General features: G+C 37.2%; 1 protein-coding gene across 1 annotated transcript in view; it reads right to left on the bottom strand.

Annotated features, from left to right (window-relative positions):
• Window positions 1–26,866, bottom strand: part of CFAP206 (cilia and flagella associated protein 206) — a 55,142-nt gene extending 28,276 nt beyond the window's left edge. The window contains exons 1-7 of the mRNA XM_044001423.1: window positions 26,596–26,866; window positions 20,488–20,596; window positions 18,662–18,745; window positions 17,535–17,625; window positions 15,988–16,176; window positions 7,541–7,699; window positions 5,586–5,794 (exon numbers count right to left, since the gene is read on the bottom strand). Coding sequence (XP_043857358.1) covers window positions 5,586–5,794; window positions 7,541–7,699; window positions 15,988–16,176; window positions 17,535–17,625; window positions 18,662–18,745; window positions 20,488–20,595 — 840 coding nt within the window. The 5' untranslated portion in view covers window position 20,596; window positions 26,596–26,866. The remainder of the gene's footprint in view (window positions 1–5,585; window positions 5,795–7,540; window positions 7,700–15,987; window positions 16,177–17,534; window positions 17,626–18,661; window positions 18,746–20,487; window positions 20,597–26,595) is intronic.
• Between the last annotated feature and the right edge of the window lie 1,091 nt (window positions 26,867–27,957).

The raw sequence follows: 27,957 nt of genomic DNA, 5'->3' as shown, positions 1-27,957 counted from the left end.
GCCAAGCTGAGAAACAATTTTTATGGCCAGTACTTCTGATAAAGGCCTCATTTCTAAAATATATCAGGAACTAAATCAAATTTGTAAGAATCCAAGTCATTCCCCAATTGAGAAATGGTCAAAGGATATGAACAGGCAGTTTTCTGATGAAGAAATCAAAGCTATCTATTGCCATATGAAAAAATGCTCTAAATCACTATTGATTAGAGAAATGCAAATTAAAATAACTCTGAGGTACCACTTGACACCTATCAGATTGGCTAATATAACAAAAAAGGAAAATAATAAATGTTGGAGAAGCTGTGGAAAAATTGGAACATTAATGCATTGTTGGTAGAGCTGTGAACTGATCCAACCATTCTGGAGAGCAATTTGGAACTATGCCCAAAGGGCTATAAAGCTTTGTGTACCCTTTGACCCAGAAATACCACTATTAGGACTTTTCCCCAAAGAGATCATAAAAAAGGGAAAAGGACCCACATGTACAAAAATATTTATAGCTGCTCTTTTTGTGGTGGCAAGGAATTGGAAATTGAGGGGATGCCCATCAATTGGGGAATGGCTGAACAAGTTGTGGTATATGAATGTAATGGAATTCTATTGTGCTGTAAGAAACGATGAGCAGGAAGAGTTCAGAGAAACCTGGAAGGACTTGCATGAACTGATGATGAGTGAGATGAGCAGAACCAGAAGAACATTGTACACAGTATCATCAACATTATGTGTTGACCAACTGTGATATAATTGATTCTTCTCACCAATACAATGGTGCAAGAAAGTTTCAAAGGACTCATGATGGAAAAGGCTCTCCAAATCCAGAAAAAAAGAACTGTGGAATATGGATGCAGATTGGACCATACTATTTCTTTTGGTTTTGGTGCTGTTGTTTTTCTTTTTTGATGTTTTTCCTTTTTGCTCTGATTCTTCTCTTATAACATGACTAATGCAGAAATATGTTTAATGTTATTGTACATATATAACCTATATCAGATTACCTGCTGTCTTGGGGAGGGGGGAAGGGAGGGAGAAAAATTTGAAATTAGAAATCTTATAAAAACAAATGTTGAAAACTATCTCTACATGCAATGGAAAATAAGAAAATACTTTTATTATTAAAGAAATTTTAAAAATAAAATGAAATCTAGAGATAAAAAAGATTTCCTTCTGCCTCTTCGGATCCTTTTAATTCTTCATTTTATTTATTTATTTATTTTTTGGTGAGGCAATTGGGGTTAAGTGACTTGCCCAGGGTCACACAGCCAGTAAGTAAGTGTTAAGTGTCTGAGGCCAAATTTGAACTCAGGTACTCCTGACTCCAGGGCCGGTGCACTATCTACTGCGCCACCTAGCTGCCCCTCTTCATTTTTACATTAAAACCCTTTTTCCATTTTAAAGGAATAAATAATTTCATTTTCCATGATAACCTAGACAATATAGATGTAATTTTGAGCTCATTTTATTTCTAGGAAAGTGACATTGAGGATAGATAACAATTACTTGACCATAGCATTAAGACAAATTTTGCACATTCTATGCATGTCACTGCAAAATGTCGCCTTCTCTTCATATTCTTTCTAGAAGGTGGCTATGAACCCCCTGTTTAAAGAGCCCCTGTGGTAAATACTTGTGGGGGTTTCAACTCCAGAGCCGTTACTTTCCTCACCTTGTTATGACATTTTCACCTAAGTATTCTTTCCCTTTTCATACTAAATTCCTTCTCTTTCTGTTCTTTGAGTCCTTTCTCTTTCTCCCCTTGAGTCTTCCTCAATCTCCCCAACCCCTACAAAATGTCCATCTTTGGCTTTCTTCAATATTCCCAAATCCTCGAAAGTTCTTTCACAATTTCTTCTCCCCCTTCTTATTCAGTTTGAATCCTCCTGTTCTCCTAACCTAGACATGGAATGTTAAAGATACAGTTTCTCAATTAGGAAAATTTCTAGCTTATCAAAACAAGCAGAACTTGTGGGTAGAAATACTCTGAGACCCAGGAAAATGGGAACATTAAGTTACCTAGATAAATATCTATGAGGTCTTTATGCCCCCAATACATAGTAAATTTACAAAGAAGCTATATTAGGCTGAGATAAATGTAAACTCCTTTGTGTTCCTATTTATTAATCACCAGATATCTATCACCTTTAATTTTTCTAAAGTTCTATTCAGGTCTTTAATTTCTTTCCTGGTTATATTTTTTGTTAGATTTCTCTAGGTTTGAAAGGAGTTACATTGAAGTTCACCCACAAATATAGTTTTACTGTCTATTTCTCCCTTCAATTTGATGAGCTTTTCTTTGAAGTGTTTAGATGCTATGATGTTTGGTTCATATATCTAAATACTTCAAGAAAAAGTATGTTTATGGTGTTGGATTCTGTCTTCTAATCCATTAAGCTATCCAATTCCATTTAATTGGGGAGTTCAGCTCATTCATATTTATAGTTTTAACTATTAATTCTGAGTCTCCTTTTAATCTGTCCTCTCATACTTTTTCCTCTTTACCTCTTCCCTCCTCTTTACAAAGAAGGCAGTGAAATAGAAGTTTGTTTAACACTTGAATTTTTATAAAACATTAAATATGTTTCCACTCTATTGCACCTCTATTATTCTCTTTGCCCTACCCTCATCACAGGCTTTTTAGTCTTTCTTTCATTTTAATCCTCCTTCATTCTCCTCCCTCCAATGTTAAAGTTTGCTTTCCTTAATCACTATCTTCACCTATCTTGCTCTCTCTCTTCAGTTCCCCCTCCCTTTTCCCTGTCCCAGACTACTTCCCTATTGAGTTTAAAGTATTTCTTTGTGAGGGTGTGTGTGTGTGTGTGTGTGTGTGTGTGTGTGTGCGCGCGCGCGCGCGCGTGCGAATGTATTCAACCTTCCTTTTTATAGTTCAAGTGAAAGTGAGGTTCATCAGATATTTGTTCATCAGATGCCACCCCTTTCTCAATATTTGTATACTCTTCATCTCACGCATGAGACAGGCAGGGAGTCTGGAAGTAGTTTTGTTCTGTTTTGTTGGCTTTAGGATAAGAAGGAATTGGGAAGGATAGGAGACTAGTCTAGAGAGTAAGGGAGTTAGGTGGAATGGGATGGAGGGAACTCATAGTCTCTTGTAAAAGGACAGTCCTGGATTCAATGGAGAAGTTTGTCGCTGATTCTCTTTGGTTGTCTTTATTGTTCCTTTTACAGCTAGTAAGAGCCGTGTATGTGGGGATCTGGGTTCCTATTGGTCCAAATGTGCTGCCATCTTCCCACAATTCCCTCTTATAGGGAGGTTTTAAAAATAATCAACTTCATAAGTACAAGATGGGGAAAGTGTGACTAGGTAGATCGAGAAAAGATCCAGGAGGTTAAGTGGATGGCAAGTTCAATATGGACTGATTGATAAGAGAGCTAATAAAACAAACAAAAACAAAAACAAATTGAATTTTTGGCTACATTAAGAAAGACACAGTATTCAACACTAGTTGCACTATGCCGTCTTCAAACAACATCCAGACCGTTTTGATCCATTCTGGGATATATGTGTGAGTATATGTATAGCTTTATAATATATTACATGATATATTTATATGTGTGTGCATATAAGTATGTATATACATATACATACATACAATCAACATATAAACATACAGATACATGCATCATCATCACCTAACCTCTCTGGACATTAGTTTCCTCATCTATAAAATGAGGCAGCTGGATAAGAAGGCCTTTAAAGTCTCCCAGCTCTAAATCAATGAGCTTCTGAGTATCCAGAAGAAGGAATCAGATGGCAAAAGCCTTTAAAATCATGTCAAATACTCAGGATGAAGGATAAGACATACCTTTTATTGGACAGAGCCAACACAGGAATTTAATCTGCTCGACCATGCATATCTGTTACAATGGTTTTGTTTTTCTTTTTCTTTTTTCCCCAATGGGGAGGAGAAAAGGTGGGAAGGGTAAAAATATATTGAATAATTGAATATATAACAATATGTATTGAAAATCTGAATTGAAAATTGAAAAAATAAAATTAAAAGAAGGCATACCAAAAAGATCATACTGAATAAAGATCAATGGAAGCAAGTGGGATGTTAGACTGGAGTTTAAAAAAATAAAAAGCCAGAAAGAACATGAGAGATCTCTTTGACTATTTGAAGCTGTCCCATGGAAGAACAATTAAACTAATTTTGCTTGGTCCCAGATTATAGAAGTAGAAGCAACAGAGAAAAAGAGAGAGAGGCATTTTTAGGCTAGATATGATGAAAAACTTCAGGGCAATCAGAGCTATACAAACAATGAATGGGCTCCTCCAAGAGGTTTCTATCCCCTTTCTGGAGGTGTCCAAGGGCAACTTTGCTGGGAATGGTTTAAAGAGGATGTTTGTGCACATACAGGTTGAACTAGATAGAGGCTGATGTCCCTTCAATGCCAAGATTCTATAATTCTGTAATTCCACATTTCATTGTGCCAGAGGCAGTCTCAATGTGAGTCAATAGTGAGTCACAGGGCTGATATAAGGGGTGTGAGTGTGTGGAGGGGGGGGAACACTCTATGACTTACAAAGCACTTTCTTGACAATAACTCTGCGAGATTGGCAGTATTAAGCATTGCACTAGTTTTGTAGGTAAGAAATTGGGGTTCACATAAGTAGAAGCACTTGCCTGAGGTAGATGTACACAACTAATAAATAGGAAAGCTAAGAGTATCCAAGTCCAGAGGCTCTTTCCACTGTACTTAGAACAGTTGTGAAAGGCTAGCTAATCTAGAAAAAAAATGTGTTTGGTTCATTCAAATAAATATAGCTAGTTCAATAAATATGAAGGACTGGAGTGCAGAACGACACATTTTTATGGGCATGATCAATGCAGAAACTTGTTTTGCTTGATTTTGCATATTTGTTAGAAGGGTTTTTTCTTTTCTTTCTTCTCTCCCTCTTCCCACCCCACTTAATGGCAGGGAGAGGTATGAGGGACAGAAAATACTTTCATTAACTTTAAAAAATTAATTATAGCTTTAAAAAATCTATAGCTCAATAAACTGTACTCTAGGTTTAATTTCTTATGTCAGCAGATTACCAAGTCATTTGTGAAAGCCAAGGCTTTGGAGAAGACTTAGAATGGTAAATCAGATAAACTCCAAATTAGATTTCCAGCCCCTTTGTCAGAGTGCCTAGATCTACAAATATGTTCTTAAAACATCATAGGGAACACATTTTCACCAGTCTTTCTCATATTTTCCATGATCATAAAAGCTGACATATTTTGAAGAATCTAATGGTGCACAGTTTCAGTTTAGTGGGTGATATCTTCATTAAGTACAAATTGCAACTGACCTATTTATTTCCATAGAAACAGCATAACTATTACAAATTACAAACTTAAAAATTGATGCCTTAGGGGCATCTAGGTGGCATAGTGGATAGAGCCTTGACCCTGGAGTCAGGAGGACCTGAATGCAAGTCTGGCCTCAAACACTTAATAGCTGTATGACCCTGAGCAAGTCACTTAACCCCAAATGCCCCCCCCCCGAAAAAAAAACAACGCCTTGCTTAAATTCCACAAATTATACCGTTAACTTTGAGAATGCCAGATATTATAATAACTCACCAAAATTATATTAAGGAAAACTTCATATTGTCTCAAATTAAACAGGGCTTCTTTTACCATTAAGGGCTCAAGCTCTTTCATTCTGAGTGGGTTGTCTGATATTTTCTCCAAGATCGCTGTGTACCGGTATGCCTGTTCTTGGGAAGTCTGAAGTTGTGCATCAATATGTTGGGTGGTAGCTGGAATGGCTTCATTCAGAATAGCAGGCACTGTTAAAAAAAAATTAATAGGCAACACACCAACAATCTAACAGATTAAAAAGAAGACTCAAACACTTACTAGCTATTTGACCCTGGGCTTAATCTTTGTCTGCCTCAGTTTCCTCATCTATAAAATAGGAATGATAATGATAGCATCTGCCTTTCAGGGTTGCCGTGATGATCAAAAAAGATGATATCTGTAAAGCACTTAGCAATGCCTAGCAAATAGTAGGGGCTCAATAAATACTTGTTTTCTTCCTTGAGATGAGTACAAGTTTGCTTTTATATTTTTATTCCCAATGCTTTAACACAATGCTAAGGATATAGTAAACGCTTTATAAATGCTTTTTTGGGGGGCAGCTAGATGACGCAGTGCATAAAGCACTGGCCCTGGATTCAGGAGGACCTGAGTTCAAATCCAGCCTCAGACACTTGACACTTACTAGCTGTATGACCCTGGGCAAGTCACTTAACCCTCATTGCCCTGCAAAAAAAAAGAAAAAAGAAAAAAAAGAAATGCTTTTTATGGTCCTTTCACTCATGTTTGGTTGGGGTTACCATCATACCAAATTAATTCAGTGGTTTTAGAAGTACAGTTCCAAATTGCTTTCCAGAATAGTTGAAGAAATTCATAGCTCAACCAGAATTACATTAGGATACCTTTCTTTGCACATGCCCTCCAAAAACTGTCATTTCCCTTTTTTGGTCATCTTTGCCAATCTAGTTTTGTGCAGTGGAATTTCAAAGTTGTTTTAATTTGCAATTCTCTGTGACATTTTTATATTGTGTTGATAGATTGCTTTTCTTCTTTTGAGAACTATCTATTCATATAGTTTGACCATTTACCTCTTGGGGATAATAATGTCCTTATATATTTGAATGAGTTCCCTGTATATCTTGGATATCAGACTTTTATTAGAAAAACTTTTCTGTCGAGATGTTTCACAATTAAATGCTCCCCATCTAATTTTAACTGCATTGATTTTGTTTGTACAGTAGCTTTTCAATTTTATGAAATCAAAATTTTCCAGGTTGTTTCCCATGATTCACTCTATCCCTTGTTTGGTCAAGGCTGCAAAAGGTATTTCCTTATTTGCTTCTCCATTGTTTAGTATGTGGCTTTTTTATATCTAGATCATGTATCCATTTCAAACCTGTTGTGGTGTAAGGTGTAAGCCTAAAGCTACTTTTTACCAGTCTGTTTTCTAAGTTTCCTAGTAGTTTTTATCAAATATGTGAGTCCTTATCCCAGTGGGGTCATTTGGTTTATCTATAATCAACCTCATTTACATATATATTGTTCTTATGCTCCCTGAGAAGTTTTTAAATCAATCTATAAGCATTCAGCAATCACCTACTACATGCCAGGCACCATATACTATGCAGTACACACTCTATCTCTAGTTCTCTATGTCACCAATGAGTCACTACAAAACTCCTGTGAAATAACTTGAGAGAACATGATGGAGAAGGAAACTAGCTTGTGTGTAAATTTGGCATTTTAAATAGAAATTAGATCAATAATTTAGTAAGTAGGTACTAGCACACTAAAATATTGTTCTAAAATAAAGCTTCTTTAAACTACAGGTTCCTGGCAGATATTTGGCAGATAATTTAGCATCCCAGAAAAAAAAAGTGCTTTAAGTAACCTAACTATCCTTTCATTTTAACCATTGTACAAGTTAAATTTTAATCTTGCTTATAACACATTTACATAAATCAGGATAGATTTATAGAATTTAACCTTATACCTACAATCATCAATGCCTTCTCCTCCCTTCCCACAGTCTTTGTTGAATAACCGAATTCCAGTCACAATCATAGTGAGTTCTTTCAACTGGCGCTCTTTATCCTTCTTGGAAAGAGACAGAAAAGTACCAAGCTCAGATTGAGGAAAAACACTCTGTAGAGCAGCTGAGGAAAAGAAAAAATACACAAAAATTCATATGGGGAAACTAAAAGGGAAAAATGTGGATTTGAGATACACTTCAAATAAAATTATTTTTTCCAGCTAAAAGGTGTTGAGGCAGTCATATAGTATGACTAATAAGAATAATGAGTCGTTAAATATTAAAATGATATATGATTTCCAGGCAGATCATGGTTCATTAGACAATATTTATTATGTACCAGGCATAAAATGTACTATTTGCATGATTGAAAATCAATGGCATTAAATATCAATGTTGAAGGGATGTGGAAAGACAGGCACACAAATGAACTGTTGGTGGAGATGTGAAGTGGTCTAACCATTCTGGAATGCAATTTGAAGTAATGTGAAAAAGTGATGTAAATGTCTATATTCTCTGACATAGAGATCCTACCACAAGGCACAAATCACAAGGAGGTCAAAAACAGAAAGGAAGGTCCCATATACACTAAAATTTTTGTAGTAACCCTTTTTGTAGCAGTAAAAACCTGGAGGCAGAACAAATACATAAATGTAATGGTATATTATTGCATTATAAGAAGTGATTAATATGAAGGAGACAGAGAAACATAGGAAGATTTTTAAGAGAAATAAGGAGAATGAGAAGAACAATATACACAAGGACTATGACAATGTAAGTGGAAATAAGAACAAAATCAAAATAATGTAATTATCAAACTTGGTCCTAAAGGACAAAGTTGAAAAATACACCTCCATGCTTTCTTTGCACAGGTGCGTGACTATGAGACTCAGATGATTTGTTAGTTTATCATATGTATATTTATTTTAAAATTTTACACACACACATATACATACATATACATACATACATACATATATATATACATATATATATATACACATCCCTTTTTTACTTTTTTTTTTGGTGAGGCAATTGGGGTTAAGTGACTTGCCCAGGTTCACACAGCTAGTAAGTGTTAAGTGTCTGAGGTCACATTTGAACTCAGGTTCTTCTAACTCCAGGGTCTGTGCTCTATCCACTGTGCCACCTAGCTGCCCTTATATATAACCCCTTTAAAAAAAAGAAAATCAATGGTACACCCTCCTCCTCACAGGAGAGAGACAGTGAACTACAGTTGTAGAATAGGCATACATTTTCAGACATGGCCATTGGTATTGGGGGATTTTTCTACTTATTTGTTGAGTATTAAAATGACATTTTTGTAGAAACAAAGTGATGCCCATTGACTGGAAAATGGCTAAACAAATTGAGGTTACTAACGATGATGATGGAAATAACAACAATGACATATATATTATTACATTTTATATTGTTATATATTCTATATTCATATAATGCTTTCTATGTGACAGACACATCACCTCATTTGATCCTCATAACAAACCTGGGAGGTAGAGGTTATTTTATTCCCCATTTTATAGTTGAAGAAATTGAGGCAGAGATTAAGTAACTTGCCCAAGTTTTCACAGCTAGTGTCTAAAGTAAAATTTGAACTCAGGTCCTTCTGACTCCAGGTCAAGTGCTCTATCCACTACTCCCCTTAGCTGCCTAATAATGTTATGGAATATTACTGTGCTATAAGAAACCATGAATCTGAAGGATACAGAGAAGCATGGGAAAAAATGAACTGATACAGAGATACAGGCAGAACCAGGAAAGTGCACATGATGACTACAACAATATAAATAACAATAATAAATATCAAAATTGAATGCTGTAACTATAAGGACCAAGTACTTGTCTCCAAAGGGATAAAAAAGTAAAAAAAAATTATCTTCCTCATTCCCATGCAGAAGTGAGGAGATATGAATGTTAAAAAATATATATTCAGTCAGAATTAGTTGATGTGGTTAATAAATTTTCCCTCTTTTTTCATTTTTGTTGCAGATGGCAGTTGAGCAGGGGGGACTGAAGAGGAACATATTTTTTTTCCAAATGAAAATGTTAATTTTTTAATTTTTCTGTTTACTTTAGAGACAATTTTAAACTTTCATTTTTTAAAATTTTGAGTTCCAAATTTTCTCCCTCTCTCCCTTCCCTTCCCCTTCATATGAAGGCAAGCAATATGATACACATTATACATGTGTAATCATGCAAAACATTTCCATATTAGACATGTTATAAAAAAACAGACTAAAACCAAAAACAAGGAAAATAAAGCAAAAAAAAGTATGCTTCAATTTACATTCAGATTCTTTTAGTTCTTTCTTCACTGGAGGTGGATAGCATTTTTCATCATGAGTCCTTCAGAATTGTCTTGGATCATTGTATTTCTGAGAATAGATAAGTCATTCACAGTTCATCATCATACAGTATTGCTGTTACTGTGTATGTTCTCCTAGTTCTGCTCACTTCACTTTGCATCAGTTTGTCTAAGTCTTCCCAGGTTTCTCTGAAACCCTCCTGCTTGTCATTTCCTATAGCATTCATTCCATCACAAGCATATACCACAATTTTTCAGCTGTTGCCTGAATGGTTGCGGAATTTTATGATACATCCTCTGCTTAAGGACCTTTAGTATTGAGGAACTCACTACTTCCTGAAGCAGATAATTGTTAAGAAGTTCTTTTTTTTAAAGGCCAAAATCTACCTACTCATTTTTTTTTTCTGGCTCAGCCCACCAGAGCCAAGCAGAATAATCTGGAAAGACCAGTGTTCAAATCTCGCGTCAGATACTTGGTAGCTGTGTGACCCTGTACAAGTCACTTATCCTGTTCCTTCATGAGTAAAATGGGGACAATGATATCTCATAGGTTGTTGTGAGGATCACAGAAGGTAACATAAAGGGCTTTGCAAACTTTAAAGTGCTATTTAAGGGGCAGCTAAGTGACGCAGTGGATAGAGCACCGGCCCTGGAGTCAGGAGTACCTGAGTTCAAATCCGGCTTCAGACACTCAGCCACATTGAATCCCCATTTCTCAATAAGCTTTTTGTGCACCAAAATTCCTAGTTGTTTTTTTTTTTTTTAACATGGGCTAGCCTATTATTGAGCCACATCCCTCCCAAAGCATTCAACATATACTTCATTTTTAAAACATGAGTTTGGAATTTTACATGTATGCCTGTTAAATTGTAACTAAACTTATTTGGCGTATCATTTTAATTTTTTTGAGGTTTTTCTTTTGGGGGAGAGAACCCAAAACCCCAACTTTGTCACCTAACATATCAGCTATCCTTTGCAGATTTCTGCCATCTGCAAATCTGAAAAACATGCCAATTTAATGTTTGTCCAACACAATGAAAATGTTCAAAAGAATTAGGGTCAAGCATAGAACATGGAAGCATACAGTTCAGGCTGATTTTGATTCACCAATTAATACTATTTGGATTTAATCATGAATCTCTAAATTCACCTATCATATCAATAAGCTTACAACTCTCTTATCCATAAGAATTTCATAAGAAACTTTGTCAACTCCAGTGTTGAAATCTAGGCACACTATACTACACTGATGTGCCACTCATAAATAAACTTATGACAAAAAAAGAAATGAAGTTAGTCTGTCCTGTCTTGTTCTTAATAAAACCATACTAGATTATGGGATTCACTGTTTCCTTTCCTGAGTGTTTTCACACCATCTGTTTAAAAACTCTGTTAAAAACATTTTTTCTAGGAATTAGCATTAAGCTCATTGGTTCATAATTTGAAGAACTCACCTTCTTCCTACTTCTGAAAATCAAGACAGCATTTGCTTATCTCTTATTCACGATTTCACAAAGATTACCTACATATTAGTTTAGCAAAAAATGATGAGGAAGTCATACAAAGAGTGAGAATATAGTAGAATAATGACTCTTTAAACATTAAAAATGGTATACGACTTCCAGAGAGAACATGTCTCATTAGACAACATTTATTATGTTACAAGAATGAAAAAGAGAGAAACAAAGTAGATGCCCATTGACTAGAAAATGGCTGAACAAATTGTGCTATGTGAATTTAATGGAATATTCTTGTACTATAAGAAACAATGAGGGGCAGCTAGGTGGCTTTAGTGGATAAGGCACCGGCTTTGGATTCAGGAGGACCTGAGTTCAAATCCGACCTCAGACACTTGACACTTACTAGCTGTGTGACCCTGGGCAAGTCACTTAACCCTTATTGCCCTAAAAAAAAAGAAAAGAAAAGAAACAATGAACATGAACACTACAGAGAGGCATGAGAAGAAATAAACTGATAAAGAGAAATAGGCAGAACCAGGAAAAAAATACACAATGCCTAAAAAATTGTAATGACCAAGCTCATCCCTGAAGGAAATATATATATATATATACATATATATATATATTTGAAGAAATTATCAATTATCAAATGGGTGACATATTTCAACATCCTTAGATGAAATTCATCCATGCTAAGTGACTTGAATTCATTTAAGGCAGAGAGGTGCTCTTTGACTAACAGCCCTCTATAATCTAGCAATATTCTCTACTTTTCCAACTGTATTGCATATTACCTTCATACATATATTCTATGTTCTAAAAAAAAACTAGGTTACTCTTTGTCACTCAAATGAAATCTGTGTTTTCCTACTTCCTACTGCTCCTCATGCCTTGAATGTGTTTCTTTCTCCCTCTTCATTTTCTTACCCACATCAGTCCAACTAAAACACTTCCTCCAGAAAGCCTTCTCTGATCTCCCTTGTCATTGTCATTTAACTACTTTTTCTCCCTCAGAATTTAATAGCATTTTGTTCTGCAGCTCTTTAGCATACTTGCTATATGTTATCATTTATTATAGTTATCTATATGTGTGTTTTATTTCCCTATTAGACTAAAAGCTCCATTCTGGGCAGAGATTAATTTTATCTTACCTTATATCTCTACTAAGTCCTACCACAGTGCTCTGCATACCACAGGTAGTTAACATATGTTTGTTGAATTAAAATAAGTGATCTAGATAAGCTTGGAAAGGCTCATCATCAGAAGGTTGTCCACTGGATGATTAATATATATATTTAGCCATGGTCATCTACAAAATGAATAATAGCACAAAATAGCCCTCATTCCCATACAATCCCCTTCTTCAGTGATAGTGACAGAATAGCATAAACAAAAGCATAAGTTAATAAGAATGACAGACAACCATAAGGCAGCCTACAAATATTAACTGATTCCTTTGGGGCTCCTAATGTGCAATAATTTTTCCCATGATCAATGAGATGGCATACTAGTATAAAAAGTGACCCATATCAATATTGATTCAAGCTATAAATGAAACCACAGGGCATAAAGTGATTGCAGCTAAATGAAAGAAGGCCTTACAGGTAATTCTTTGAGAGGCAAATAAAAGATTTAGTGAAGCTGGTTTCTTGGTACAAACAAAAGAAGAGGCACCTTATAGTCAATATTTTTAACAAATGGCAAATAAGCCACCATAACGATAATTACATCTTATCTGCTAATATCCATTGTAAAGGATGGAAAAATTGAGCAATCATATGAATAACTTTGCAGGATCCTATAAACTTAATCAACACATTCCCCGATGTTTGATGAACTGAATGTAAGAATAAGGATTATAAAAATGAACATAATAAAACCTGTCATAAAATCTCCTTCAGGCATAAGAAATGAAAGAGGCCAAAGGCTTATAAAACACCCATAAGTCTCAGGCTCACATATCACTTCACAACCACCAAACTGGCAAAAATGATGAAAGACTGAAACACCCAGTGTTGGATGATTTGTTATAAAACAGACACTAGGGATATATTGCTTAAAAAGCTGTGAATAGGTCCAATCATTCTGGAAAACAATTTGGAACTATGCTAGAAAAGTGAGTAAATTGATCATATCTTTTGATTCAGCAATCCCAATACTGAGCATATACCCCAAGAAGGTCAATGACAGAAAAAAAAAGGTCACTTCTATACCAAGATTCAGTGTAATAGTTTGTTGTTGTTGTTTGCTTGTTTTTCTGGTAGGAAAACAAAACAAAAACAAAACAAAACAAAAAGTAACAAAGTGGTTACTTTCAAATAGAGAATGGCTATTAAATTCCAGGCAGCTAGGTGGCATAGTGGATAGAGGGTAGGCCTGGAGTCAGGAAGACCTGACTGCAAATGCTGCCTCAGACACTTACTAGCTGTGTGACCCTGGGCAAGTCATTTAACCCTGTTTGCTTCAGTTTCCTTATCTATATAAAATGAGCTGGAGAAGGAATGACAATATCGTTTTTCTTGTTTAGTTGTTTCAGTAGTGTCGGACTCTTCATGACCCCATTTGGGGTTTTCTTGGCAGAGATACTGGAGTGGTTTGCCATTTCTTTCTCCAGTTCATTTTACATATGAGGAAACTGAGGCAAACAGGGTGAAGTGACTAGCCCAGGGTCACACAGCTAGTAGGTGTCTGAGGCCAGATTTGGACTTAGGAAGATGAGTCTTTCTGACTCTAGGCCTGGCACTTTATCCACTGTGCCACCTAGCTTCCCACTGTATGAATGTAATGGAATGTTATTATGTAAGTAATAATTAAAAGGAAGACTTCAAAAAAAACATGGGAAGACATGTATGAACTAATGCAAAGAAAGCAGAACCAGGAGAATAATATATGCAATAGCTACAATAATGAAAGTGAAAACAACACCAAAGTTAAATAACCAATTTTGGTTCCAAAGTATAGATGATGAAAATACATTTCACTGGGCATCTAGGTGGTGCAGTGAATAGAGCACCGGCCCTGGAGTCAGGAGTACCCGAGTTCAAATCCGGCCTCAAATACTTAACACTTACTAGCTGTGTGACCCTGGGCAAATCACTTAACCCCAATTGCCTCACTAAAAAAAAGAAAAATACATTTCACTCTTGAAATTTCTTTCATGTTACTGTGGATCTCATACAGGACCTCCTCCATTATACCACTGAACACCTGATGAACATATATGTTACGTGATATAAATATGCATTGGATCATTGAGGAAGTCCTGTATGAGATCTGAACAAATGTATTTCTTATTGATGGCAAATTTCTCCAAAAGGGGCCATTCATGTATAATGAATTTATTGCATCAAGCCTTGGAACACCAATAAGGCATCCTCAGCGAAATCCACAGTAACATGAAAGAAATTTATGGAACTACCCATGCTAGAAAAACAAGGTTGATTTATAAAAAATAAAAACAAAAACTATCAAAATAGAACTCTTATATTGCTCAAATTGTGGAATAAAGCTAGATAGATAATCCATGGTCTTCATCCATCAATTTATATGTATATCATAGACAGATGCTGTGAAAAGACAACGAGTTTGGCCTAGAATTAAGTAGGATTAGCTGATTAGGAAGGATCACATTTGAGAAATTATGAAGTTCTTTCAAAAGATCCTGAGCCATTTATTTTCATAAAGACCTCTCCCTTTAGCTTTAATATTCTCTTGGTGATGCTATATAGTTGTGAATCTTTGGATTAAAACTCCAAATACCCAAAAGAACAATGGAAAGATACATGGAAAACATAAAACAGACTGCCACATTATTAATGATGACTTGCATGTTAGAAGTAGAGTAAAAAGAGTATTGAAGGCTTATCTGATTAGAAAGGAAGGTTGCTTGGTCATGTAATGGTAATGAGATGACATATGGGTAACCCAAGCGGTAGACTGAAATATTAAAAGAATATTTGAATCGAGATATTAGGAGAACAAAAGGAAGGTCTTCAACACTTTGTGTAGAACCTCTATGGACAATTCATAGGAAAACATGAACAAAAATTATCCAAGACAGAAAAGTATGGAAGGGTTTCAATTTGTAGTGGAGGAAATACTTTGTATCAAAGTGAGTACTTTGATAAAACCACAGAACCAGCAAAGTAGTAATGCAAAATTTAGTCCATATAGTATATCTTTAAATGGAAGTGAGGGGACACATTTCCTGGCAGGCAGTATAATACTCAGTAGGATACTGTTTTCCTCACCCCATTTCAGGTGCCAAGACAACTCTTGCCCATTCACATTACCTCAATTTACCTAGTATCTTTACCAATTAGTCTGGTACCCTAATTCTGTGTATAGTTCTCCTCTAGTATGATATAACAGGTGCCTAAGTATCTAAGAAAAAGAGCAATAATATTTTATTTCCTAGAGATGATTCTTTGGGGTTAGAATTGATATCCACTGATAAGGAAGAGATGAGTTTTCATTTCTTGTTTATTCTCTATTTCTTTTGTGGATAAAGAAGAGAATTAAATCCCTACAGCTGCAATTAAGCACTTATTATAAACACAAAATTACCTTATTCTGCATTCTACCTCTATCCACCACCAAAGAATGTGAAAGATTTATATTACTGACCTGTTGCCTCTCTGACAACTTTGATATCAGTAGGGGATCCAAGACCAGAACGCAGTAATATATAGCTGACAATCTTCCGGTAGAGGCTTTCTAATTCTTCTCGAGTCCGGGCCCTATTATCCGTGATTTCTCTACTAACAATACTTAATCTGGATTCTAGGACTCGATGATGTTCATCAAGAAATTCTCCTGGAAAAGGACAAAGAAAACATCTTTCACATAACCAATATTTTAGTTCCTGCTTTTCCACACACACACACACACACACACACACACACACACACACGTATTTCAGAGGTGGGGGGAATTGACATTGGGGCAGCATTTTTACTTCATGCCTAACATCATGCTTTTTTTTTTTTTTTTTAGTGAGGCAATTGGGGTTAAGTGACTTGCCCAGGGTCACACAGCTAGTAAGTGTTATGTGTCTGAGGCCGGATTTGAACTCAGGTACTCCTGACTCCAGGGCCTGTGCTCTATCCACCACACCACCTAGCCACCCCAACATCATGCTTTCTTAATCCTTATTACTTAAAATAAAAACAAACCATAGTGTCAAGGCAAAGCCAAAACAGGTTATTTTTATGGTGATTTAATGGATATATTTTGGCATGATAATAATGGTTCACATTTGTATAGCAAATTTTCATCTGCCTCAGTTTCCTCATGTGTAAAACGGGATGATGACAATAGGACATACCTCCCAGGGTTGTTAAGGATCAAATCAGATAATATTTGTAAAGCACTTAGCATATTACCTGACACATTGTAGGTACTTATTAATGCTTTCCTCCCTCCCTCTCTACTTCCCTTTCTTCCTTCCTCCCTTGCTTTCTCCTTCTCTCCCTCCCTCCTTCTTTCCTTTGAAAAAGATCTAAAGACTTTTAGTGGCATGTGAGCTTAATGTGAGTTAACAGTGACATGGTAGCAAACCAGCTAATGCTATCCTAGGCTACATCATGAAAGGAGAACATGGAGAACAATGGAGGTGATTGTTCTGCTCTCCTTTGCAATGTTCATGTCATACTTGTCTTCATTTCTGGGCATCCCATTTGGAGAAAGACATTCAGAAAAGGGGGATCCAGGTGGTGAGGGGCCTGAAGACCATGCTATATGGGGATTAGTTAAAGGAATTGGGAATGTTTAGCCTGCAGAAGAATTGGGGGAGGATCATAATTACCTTCAAGTATTTAAAGGGCCAGCATCAAGAACAGTGGTTATATTTGTTCAGTTTGACCCCACAGGGAAGAAGTAGGAGCTGCTGGAGGAAGATGCTCAAAAGCACATTTAAGATAGATGTATGGAAAAGATTCCTCACAAAACTAGAAAGGGCTGATGCAAGAAGGTAGGGGGTTCACATTTAGTAGAGGTCTTTCACCAGAATGTGGACGACTACTTTGGGAGAATCCTGAAGAAAGCATTTTTGGTCAAGTACAAGATTGGGTATGATGACCCTTGAAATACCTTGCAACTTTTAGATTCTATAATTCTGTGATATTATATTATATAGTTTAGCAGAACATTATTAAAGATATCAGATACATTACCTCGGTTTGTATAATTCATATCAAAGTAAACTTGCATCTTAATTGTGTCCAGGGATGGATTTTTTTTGTCCATTAACCTATTAACACATAGCTAGGGAGGAAAAAAATTTACATAAGTGTTTTTGAACTACAGTTTCTGAAACATGTGATTCTTCTTTATATAATAAAGCACATGACTTCAGATTTTGTTTTTCTAGATTAAGTTGTATGCTAACACTAAGGAAAACAAAAAATGACTTTATTACCTGTGAACAATGAAATACTTCACTAGTTTGTTTATATGTCTTTTTTTTACATTAGGCTAAAAGTCTTCCCTTACAACTCAGCTGAGTGGAAAAATGTACCTTACTGAGTCAGAGAAATGTCTTGATTGGAGTCTCCATTGAATTCCTGTGTACCTGGTCAGCTATTATCACAGCCATTTTCCCAGTCCATACATGTGAGAAACTACATTTCAATGGACAGAAATCAGCCCTGGGATATGCTGGGAGATCTTGTGAATTCTATAGCCAAATAACCTTAGCAACAAAATCTCCGGATATCCACCTTAATGCCCCTTCCTTGACTTTAACACCTTCTCTGCACACAGGTCTTAAGTTTCAGTCCTCTTCTGGTACCATTGGTTGGAAAGAAGGTGGGGAAAAATCTTCCATCTGGCTAAAACCTAGACAACTTTCCTCTACAGGTTTGACAGCCTACTTCTCATCTCCCACACCTTAAGGTCAGATTCAGATTTATAATGTCTTAGAAACATAAGTGAGATACCTAATCTGTTTTTAGAGAAATCAAAGATGTCTTGAATTTTTGCTTTCTTCAATTTACAAAGTTCGTTTGCAGGCATATCCACTTTATTTCTAAACTTTGATGATTATTTTATTTTGATTTCAGCTTTCCCTTTAGAAAACAATTAATAGGAACCTCAATCATAAAACTACATTGACCAGAATGGTAACAGATTATAATGCAATTTAGTTCAACACTTCTTTAACTATTAAAATACTAGATGAATGTCAAGAGATATTAATGTTATGCTATTAAGTTGATATTAAAGTAATAGTAAAACAGCTCTATAAGGTAAGATAGAATGAGAATATGACCCCAAACTTGAGGACTTAAGTCATAATCACCTTAACAAGTTTTTGAACATCAGATCTTGTGAGGTTTCGATCCATGTTGAAGCCATTGCTTGGATCCAAAACAACAGCTTTCACCTAGAGGATAGCAAAAAACCTTTCCTAAATGGCATGATTATGATGAAATTTGTTTATTATGTTTCTTGAGAGACTGGGGTTTTGTCATTCACACATCACCTATTAAAGTCCTACTACATGCCTTGTACTGAATGTTGAGGAGGAGACACACAGATAAACAAGACAAAGACCCTACTTCCTAAAGAATGGAAAACCTAGTTGAGATACATAAGATCTGTACACATATAAATATAATACAAGTAAGCATATGATAAGTATATAAGGGGGTTATAAGGTACAATGAGATCAGATGAGGGAGAGATCATTTCCAATAGGGAAAATCAGGGATAACGTCATGGCAGCATTTGAGCGAAACCTTGAAAAATGGGTATTATACAGTAGGGGAACATAAAAAATAAAGACACACACTGTGGACTTTGCCACCATGCCTGATTAACCTTCTCCCTCTGTTCTTACAGCCCCCTTTTCCCAGTGATGAGTTCCTCCTGGAATCTCCATTTTGTGTAGGTACCCAAACTAGCCATTCTTAATTCTTCAGATTTAGTCCCACCCACATGCCCAAAACTCTTACCCCTAACATCACCTGCCTTTCAGTTCCCTTTGATATTGCCTTCCTCTATTAGAATGTGAACTCCTCAGCAGCAAGGAGTATCTTTTTGCTAATATTTGTATCACTAGGGCTTAGCAAAATGCCTGACATACAGTAAGTGCTTAATAAATGCTTATCAAATGTATTCAGGGAACAAGAAGGAGTAATCCAGTAATCCAGTGCTGGAGGACCTAGAATGTATAAGAGAGTGGTGTGAAAAAAGGCTGGAAAAGTAGGTTTGGGGGTTTGGGGCTAAATTTTGACATATCTTGAACATGAGGGTATGGATTTGGTCTTTATTCTTGTTATAGCATTTGACTTTTTAATAAGTAGAGGCTAATTATTTAGTTGGTGTATTATTCAGAACTATGGCTTATATCTACAAGGAAGAAAGAGGAAGGGATAGAAATAAAATCTGACAATTTATCTTCAAATTAATAATAATTCAGGAAAGTTGGTGGGGAAAGAGCATGAAGTTCATGTCTAAAATTAGGATTGAGAGTCATTTCTATATTTCATTTATTCATGCTTTTATTATTCATGGATAACTGGAACATGGATGCAGTCAATGAACACTTTAAAAAAAAAAAAGTAAAATTTCTTGTAAAAGAACCCAACCTAGTTGATGAGCAATCATTTATTAGGCCCTTAATATGTGTCAGGTACACTGTTCTAAGCACTGGGAATGTATAAGAAAGACACAAAAAAACCCAGTCCTTGCAATTCAGGCAAAGAAAAATTAGATATCAATCCAAATTTATAATATCTCTTTTTAAAATTAAAAAAAAATTTTTAGTGAGGCAATTGGGGTTAAGTGACTTGCCCAGGGTCACACAGCTAGTAAGTGTTAAGTGTCTGAGGCCAGATTTGAACTCAGGTCCTCCTGAATCCAGGGCCGGTGCTCTATCCACTGCGCCACCTAACTGCCCCTATAATATCTCTTTTTTTAAAAAAAAAAAAGTTTGCAAACACATAATTTATATACAAGATGTTTCTTTCTTTTATATACTCTCCATACACCCCAACTGTTTAAATATATTTTAAAATGAGCAAGATCTAGGATCATATAGTACACAGTTTTAAAGGGTAATTGAATGCAATTGTTAAAACAGAATAAAATATTCAAAACTAAAGTTGTTCCTTTTAGTCCTACCATAAAAGCCACAAGAGTTTCAGAAACGGTTTCTCCATAGTGTGCACATTCTTGTCCTATTTCTCGAATAATGTTCTTTATAACACATTCAGCTTGATTGTGAGCCATCCTAGTGAAACAAAACAATTATATTTTTAAAATTTATATTTAAAATGTTTTCCTTGATCTTTATCTTCTCTTCACTATAATATTTAAAAATAATAAATATTCAAAACCAAAAAATCATGACCAATAACAATAAAAAATAACATTAATTGTATACTCACCATCCTCCCTAGCTTTTAATGAATTGTTTTCTTAATGAGGAGGCATAATTTACAGAAATTTGGACCATAAAGAACAAAATAATTTCTTCCTGTTGCTTAAATGATAGGTGATTATCACAAAGTTCCTTTGAGGAATGTTACTCTATTTTTTATGCAATAAATACATATAATTGACATAAAAGCACGTGATTTATGAAGGAGTTGTGGGGAAACTCAAAGTAACTTATGTAAAAGAAACAGATACTTTTTGAAAGATGAAAAATAGAAATGCTATAATAATCCCTAATATCACATTTAATAGTTATCCTTTATATATCGTTCCCCCAGGAGTTTGAGGATGCCTCCATTGTCCATCTCTATAATGGAAATGGAAATAGGTTGCCCTGTGACAATCACAGGGGAGACTCTCTCTTAGTTACTGCCAGGAAGTTTCTTGCCAGAATCATATTTTTTTGGTTTGTTTGTTTGTTTTTGCGGGGCAATGAGGGTTAAGTGACTTGCCCAGCATCACACAGCTAATAAGTGTCAAGTGTCTGAGGCTGGATTTGAACTCAGGTCCTCCTGAATCCAGAGCTAGTGTTTTATCCACTGCGCCACCTAGCTGCCCCCAGAATCATCTTTAACAGGCTGATCTTTCACCTGGAAGATGGTCATCTACCTGAGAGACAGTGTGATTTCAGAAAGGGCCAAGAAATGGCCAATATGGTGTTTGTTGCCCAGCAGTTCAGGAGAAATGCCAAGAGCAGAACCGAAGTCTGTACACAATATTTGTCCTTCTGACCAAGGCCTTTGATACTGTCAGTCATGAAGGCTTGTGTAAGATTATGGCAAAATCTGGTTTTCTGGAGAAGTTCATCAGTATTGTATGATAGTTGCACAAAAGCATGTTTGCATGGGTTCTGGGTAATGGAAAATGCTCTTGCCCTTTCCCAGTTACCAGTAGAGTGAAGCAGGACTGGGTGCTTGCTCCCGAGGTTTTTAGCACGATATTTTCAGCAATGTTGTCAGATGCCTTCAATGAGGATGAAAATGGCATTGAGGTCAACTACCGCACTGATGGTAAATTATTTACCTTAAAATGGCTATGCAACAGAACTAAAGTGGAGGGAGAAGGGGCGCATGATTTTTTGTTCACAGATCATTATTCATTCAATGCAGCCTCTGAAGCTGAAATGTAACAAAGTGGATTGATTCTCTGCTGCTTGTGCTAATTTTGGCTTAACAATTAATACGAAGAAATCAGAATCTCCACTAGCTAGCACTACACCATCCATATATGGAACCACTGGTTACAGCAAATGGATTAATTCTGAAAACTATGGATAAGGTCACTTACCTTAGCAATATACTCTCCAGGGACATACACATAGATGAAGAGGTTGACACACTTTGCCAGAGCTAGCTCAGTGTTTGAGAGGCTCTGAAGGAAAGTGTGGGAGATAAGAGGTATTAGGCTGCCTACCCAGCTGAAGATCTACAGAGCTGTTGTGCTGACCTCATTGTGAAACCTCAACAGTTTACCAGTGCCATGTCAGGAAACTGAATTGCTTCCCATTTGAATTGTCTTAGGAAGATTCTGAAGATCATATGGCAGAATAAGGTACCTGACAGTGAGGTGCTTTCTTAAGCTGAATTTCCAAGCATTCAAACTCTTCTGCAGAGAGCACAACTCCAATGGGCTGGCCACATTGCTCAAATGCCAAATCTATGTTTGCCTGAAAGATTATTTTACAGAGAACTCACACAAGGCAAGCGTTTGCATGGAGTTTAGAAGAAGCAATACAAGGACATTCTCAAGGTCTCTCTGAAGAACTTTGAAATCAATTGTGAGACATGGGAGACACTGGCACAGGACAGCCCGGCATGGCATGCCCCATCAAAGAAGTCACTGTGCTCTATGAGCAAAGCAGAATTGCAGTAGCTTAAAAGAAATGTGAGATGTGCAAATTTATAGACATCTCCACTCCAAATGTTCACGTAGAATATTTGTGCCCAACCTGTGGTAGAGCTTTCTGAGCTCATATTGTTCTGATCAGCCACAGTTGGACACACTATATATACCTTGACCCCTGCAGAGTGATGTAATTTCGTTCCTCTTTGAGGACAAAGGACAACAACTGTATGGCACTAAAGTTTGCAAAGCATTTTACATATGTTAAATCATCTTAGGGTAATAAGGAATTTGGAGAAATGACTAAAAGAAACTTTTAGGACAACTCTGACAATTCTAACTTGTCCATTCCTTCAGATTCTTATAAATTCTCATGTTCTATATATTTATAAAGTCAACATGCTAGTTAACATCTAGTCTACTGATCAAAATGGGCAGCATAAGATCAAATTATTCTTCTCAGGGGGAAAAATCCCCACTTAATCATTCACAAGTTAGATGAATTCCATGGTGGAGGTGGGATGGGGAATTAACAAAGGCTATTACTATACATCTTTCCAATCTCTTCAGGAAAAGTCCCTTAATACCTTCAAAACTGTGTTGCCACCAATGTGGCATTCCTTTATATACGTTCAACCTACTCTAGCTGCTCTTAGGATCACAAATTTAGAGCTGGAAGGTACTTCATGGACCATCTATTCCACTCCATTTTACAGATGAGAAAACTGAGGAACAGGGAGATCGAGTGACTTGTCCAAGGTCACACAGGTAGTAAGCATCAGAGATGGTATTGAATCCAGGCCCGGTGACTTCAGACCTACTACTTTTTAAAGTAACATTTAATTTACAAAATATTGACATCAGTTTAATAAATATAACTGTTCATAGTACTAACATTAAGAAAGAATGACATAAAGCACCGGCCCTGGATTCAGGAGTACCTGAGTTCAAATCTGGCCTCAGACACTTGACACTTACTAGCTGTGTGACCCTGAGCAAGTCACTTAACCCTCATTGCCCAGCCAAAAAAAAAAAAATTAAAAAAAAAAAAGAAAAGAAAGAATGGCACAATGTAGTACATGGTATCTGTCAACTTCATATTCCCCTACCAACACAGATCCAATTTAGTTGCTTTTCATGAATTACTATGCTCCCTTCCCCCCGCCCTCCCATCATCACCTGATGAAAAACCTTCTGGTCATGAGTCTCTCTAAACTTAGCTACATTTTTTTAAGGCCAATCGGGGTTAAGTGACTTGCCCGGAGTCACACAGCTGGCTAAGTGTCTTGAGGTCATATTTGAACTCAGGTCTTCCTGACTCCAGAGCCCTAACCACTGTGCCACCTACCTACCTCTAAATTTAACTACATCTTTAGGGACTATTCCCATAGTCTGTGGTCAGTTATTCATAACCTCTTTTTGAAAAAAATCTAATTAATAAACACTTTCTCTCCTTCCCACCTCCCCTCGTGGTGGTGGTGGTGAAACAGAACCTTAGTGACAAATAGATATAGTGAAGCAAAATAAATTTCCTACATTGGCTACGTCCAAACATGTTTCATTCTGCACCTTTAGGCCATTACCTCTTCACCTATATAATATGGTATAACGCCTTGCTTCAGGCGAATATTTCAAGGATCTATGATTCAGCACTGTTGGTAATACCTCCACTGATCTAGTTCAAAACCTCTCTAAATCCGAGTATGAAGTTTTCAAGGGTTGCTCTGGCCATTTGAGAGGATGGTGGGGTGAGTAATTTCATCACCTTGCATCTAACTTGTTAATGATCTTCTATGAATGTTAGAGACTAGATCTCTAAGAACAAGCAGTTCATCACCAGATCCATACTTTGGATCCTGCCTCTAAGTTTGGCAGGAACCTGTAAGAGACTGTGCTTTTCTTTTCTTTTCTTTTTGTGGGGCAATGAGGGTTAAGTGACTTGCCCAGGGTCACACAGCTAGTAAGTGTCAAGTGTCTAAGGCCACATTTGAACCCAGGTCCTCCTGAATCTAGGGCTGGTGTTTTATACACTTCACCACCTAGCTGCCCCAAGACTGTGCTTTTCATTGGTACCAGATCCATACTTGAAGCCTCTAAGCTTGGCAGGAACCTGTAGGACTGTGCTTTTCACCCGTATAGCTTTTGAAGAACCTGGGACACCCTTCTGCTATGACGAACCTAAGGTTTTCAGTCAAAGATGACATCTCATAGAGTATAAAATTCTTAAGAATTGCAAGGTTAACATTTTGTTTTTCCTTAAGAGTTTTTGTGATTTTATAGTTTGGAGTTAGGTACATCAGAACTGCCAACCCATGGGCAGAAGTGGCATATAAAGAAAATAGTTCTGGATCTCAAAGCCTTGGACTTCTTTGCTCTGTTGTTCATGTTTGACCTTGGACAAGCTGCTTAAGCTCTCCAAAATGAGGGGGTTGAAAATGAGGGGGTTGGACTAAGTTATTTCCTAGCTCTAAATAGCTGTATTCCCTGTCATCCTTATGAAATGAACAAAGTGTTGCTAATCTGTTTCCTTATGAAAGAAATATTCACTGGTATTCTTCAAATACTTGACTAGGACAAGTAACTACAAACTGTCTTCACTCAATATAACCCAAGCTGAAACCCAGGACATTCAAACTGTAATGGCACAAAGAATCATTGACTCTGGAACTGGAATTTACGTTTCCTAAGGTTAAGCACCTTCCTTTCCCCTGTCCCGCCCTCCCCTTCCCTCTTTTCCTCTTCCCTCCCCTCTCTTCTGCTGTGCCCTCGAATCCTTTCCCTTCCTCCCCTCCCTCCACCTTTGTAACACTTTGCTACTTCACTTGTCTTGCTTATAAAAAATATTCTGAATCTTAGCACAAAGTTACTTCACTTTTATGGCCTAGGCAGCTTCTGAGGTGCCTTTCATCTCTAGATCCTGTGAATTCTCTTCTCTGGAGTTTTTTTGTTTGTTTTGTTTGTGTTTTGGGGTTTTTTTTGGTGATGCCTCACCAAAACTTAACTTGAGGTTAAGTGACTTGCCCTGGGTTACACAGCTACTAAGTGTCAAGTATCTGAGATCGAATTCAAACTCAGGTCCTCTTGACTCCAGGGCCGGTGCTCTATCCACTGCACCACCTAGCTGCCCCTCTGGAGTTCTTTTTAACACTGATCCGTAGAATCATAGATTTAGAGCACTCTAGTCCAATCTCGCTCCCCCATTTCAAAGATGAAAACGACTGAGGCCCAAGGAACCTAAGTCACTTGATTTTCCCAAGGTCATACAGGTAGGTAGTTAGCTATCAGATAAGACTTAAAATAGCACTTTGTATTTTGCAAAGTAATTTACACATATTATTTTGTTTGATCCTCAAAAGAACCCTGTGAGGAAGGTGCTATCACTAGCCTCATTTTTCATATGAAGACATTGTGACTGAAGTTGTTAGAAGACAATGCTTTTTCCATTTCACCCCCGCTTATCCGAATTTATCAAAAGCTTGTTTAATTGAAGGGGGGTGAGATCCCTGATCAGAGAGCAGCCCTATCATTTTGCAAAACCAACAAAGTGAGGCCAAGAGAGGTGAAGAGAGTTTGTGGGAATTAATTAGCTGGAGGCGAACTGATCCCAAACCCATCTGGGCCATTTTCAAGCTCAGAGGCCCCTCCGCTTGTCCCCACGTAGTTCCCTAGGTGGGGATCATTCGTTACATCCGCGTGCTTCACCCCATCCAGATGAACAACTACCCCTGCTGCTCCTGGAGTCCCTGCCCTCAGGGCACTGGGTTGGTCACCCCGACGGAGGGATGCCAGGCAGGCCGTGGCTAGTGCGACTTAGAGAATCGGCTTCAGGAACCGCTCAGCCCCGGGACCAGGCCCCCCAAGCAAGGACCGCATCCATCCCCGCCTCTCCATGGCGCCCGGCATCCTCCGCCGCCGCCCAAATCTACTGCAACCCGTTTGAAGGACGCTCACCTCGCAGCCCGTCGGGCCTCAGCCTCGGCCTCCACTTCCTTTTGCACTGTTGTCCTGCGTGCGTTACCAGGGAGACGGAAAGCGACCCGGGAGTGGGCGGGGTGTCGAGCGCAGGAGAGATGGAGCCCGCAGAATTCTTACACTTGGCTCCTGAGTTGGAAGGGACTTCGTTGCGGGGGCAGATTATCGATTTAAGGGTGAAAGGGATCTTGGAGATCATCGAGTTAAACCTCTTCATTTTGTTGTTATTTGTCCTTCGTTCTCAAAGAGGACCATGATATCGGGGTGATGTCATGACTTACAGTGAATTGGATTTTAAGTGAGGGAGGGCTGTGCAAAATCACCAGCCTCACTCTCTCCTTCAGAGCCATCTAGATCCAGTGGCAAGATTTGATAGATAGATAGATAGATAGATAGATAGATAGATAGATAGATAGATAGATAGATAGATAGATAGATAGATAGATGATATAGACATAGATATAGATATAGATATATACACACATCCTAATATATATTACAATGACTGGAGTGGCTATATATATATATATATATATATATATATATATATATATATACACACACACACACACATATAGTCATCCTAATATATGTATATTAGGATGATTGGACATAGCCCCAGATGTTTAGGCAATTGAGGTTAAGTGACTTGCCCAGGGTCACACAGCTAGTCTAAGGTCAGATTTGGACTCATGTCCTTCCAATTTCAGGACCAGAGTACTCTATCTACTGTGCCACCTAGCTGCCCCATCTTCATTTTACAGACGAGGAAATAGAGGCACAGATTATTGTTGAGTCGTTTTCAGTCAAGACTCCACGACCCCATATGAGATTTTCTTGGCAAAGATACTGGAGTGGTTTACCATTTCCTTCTCCAGCTCATTTTACAGATGAAGAAAGTGAGGCAAAAAGGGTAAAGTGACTCACCTAGGGACAAACAGCTGGTAAATGTCCAAAGCCAGATTTGTACTCAGGAACATGAATCTTCCTGTCTCTAGGCCCAGCAGTCTATGCACTATTGTACCTAGCTACCCAGAAGGTCTGTACCTGCATTGGTCAAGGAATTTCCTCACCTGGGAGTTCCCTATACCACTGAAATAACATGTCTAGTACCTGGTCTTTATCCCTGATAAAGGACAGGATGAGAAACGCATTATTCAAAATATTATAAAGAACAGTACAGGGTATTAAGAAAAGGAAAAATTATTCTATGCATGAAAGACACCTGGAAATAAAAGCAATTTCTCTGACCTAGAAAGGAGAATTCTTAAAACAAACAAACAACCTCATTTTCTTTCTGTCTAGTTTTATGGGATTTGCAGAATAGTTAAATACCTTAAT

Source organism: Dromiciops gliroides, chromosome 4 (assembly GCF_019393635.1).
Source record: "Dromiciops gliroides isolate mDroGli1 chromosome 4, mDroGli1.pri, whole genome shotgun sequence".
NCBI classification, from domain to species: domain Eukaryota; kingdom Metazoa; phylum Chordata; class Mammalia; order Microbiotheria; family Microbiotheriidae; genus Dromiciops; species Dromiciops gliroides.
This window is presented reverse-complemented; position numbering and strand designations above follow the sequence as displayed.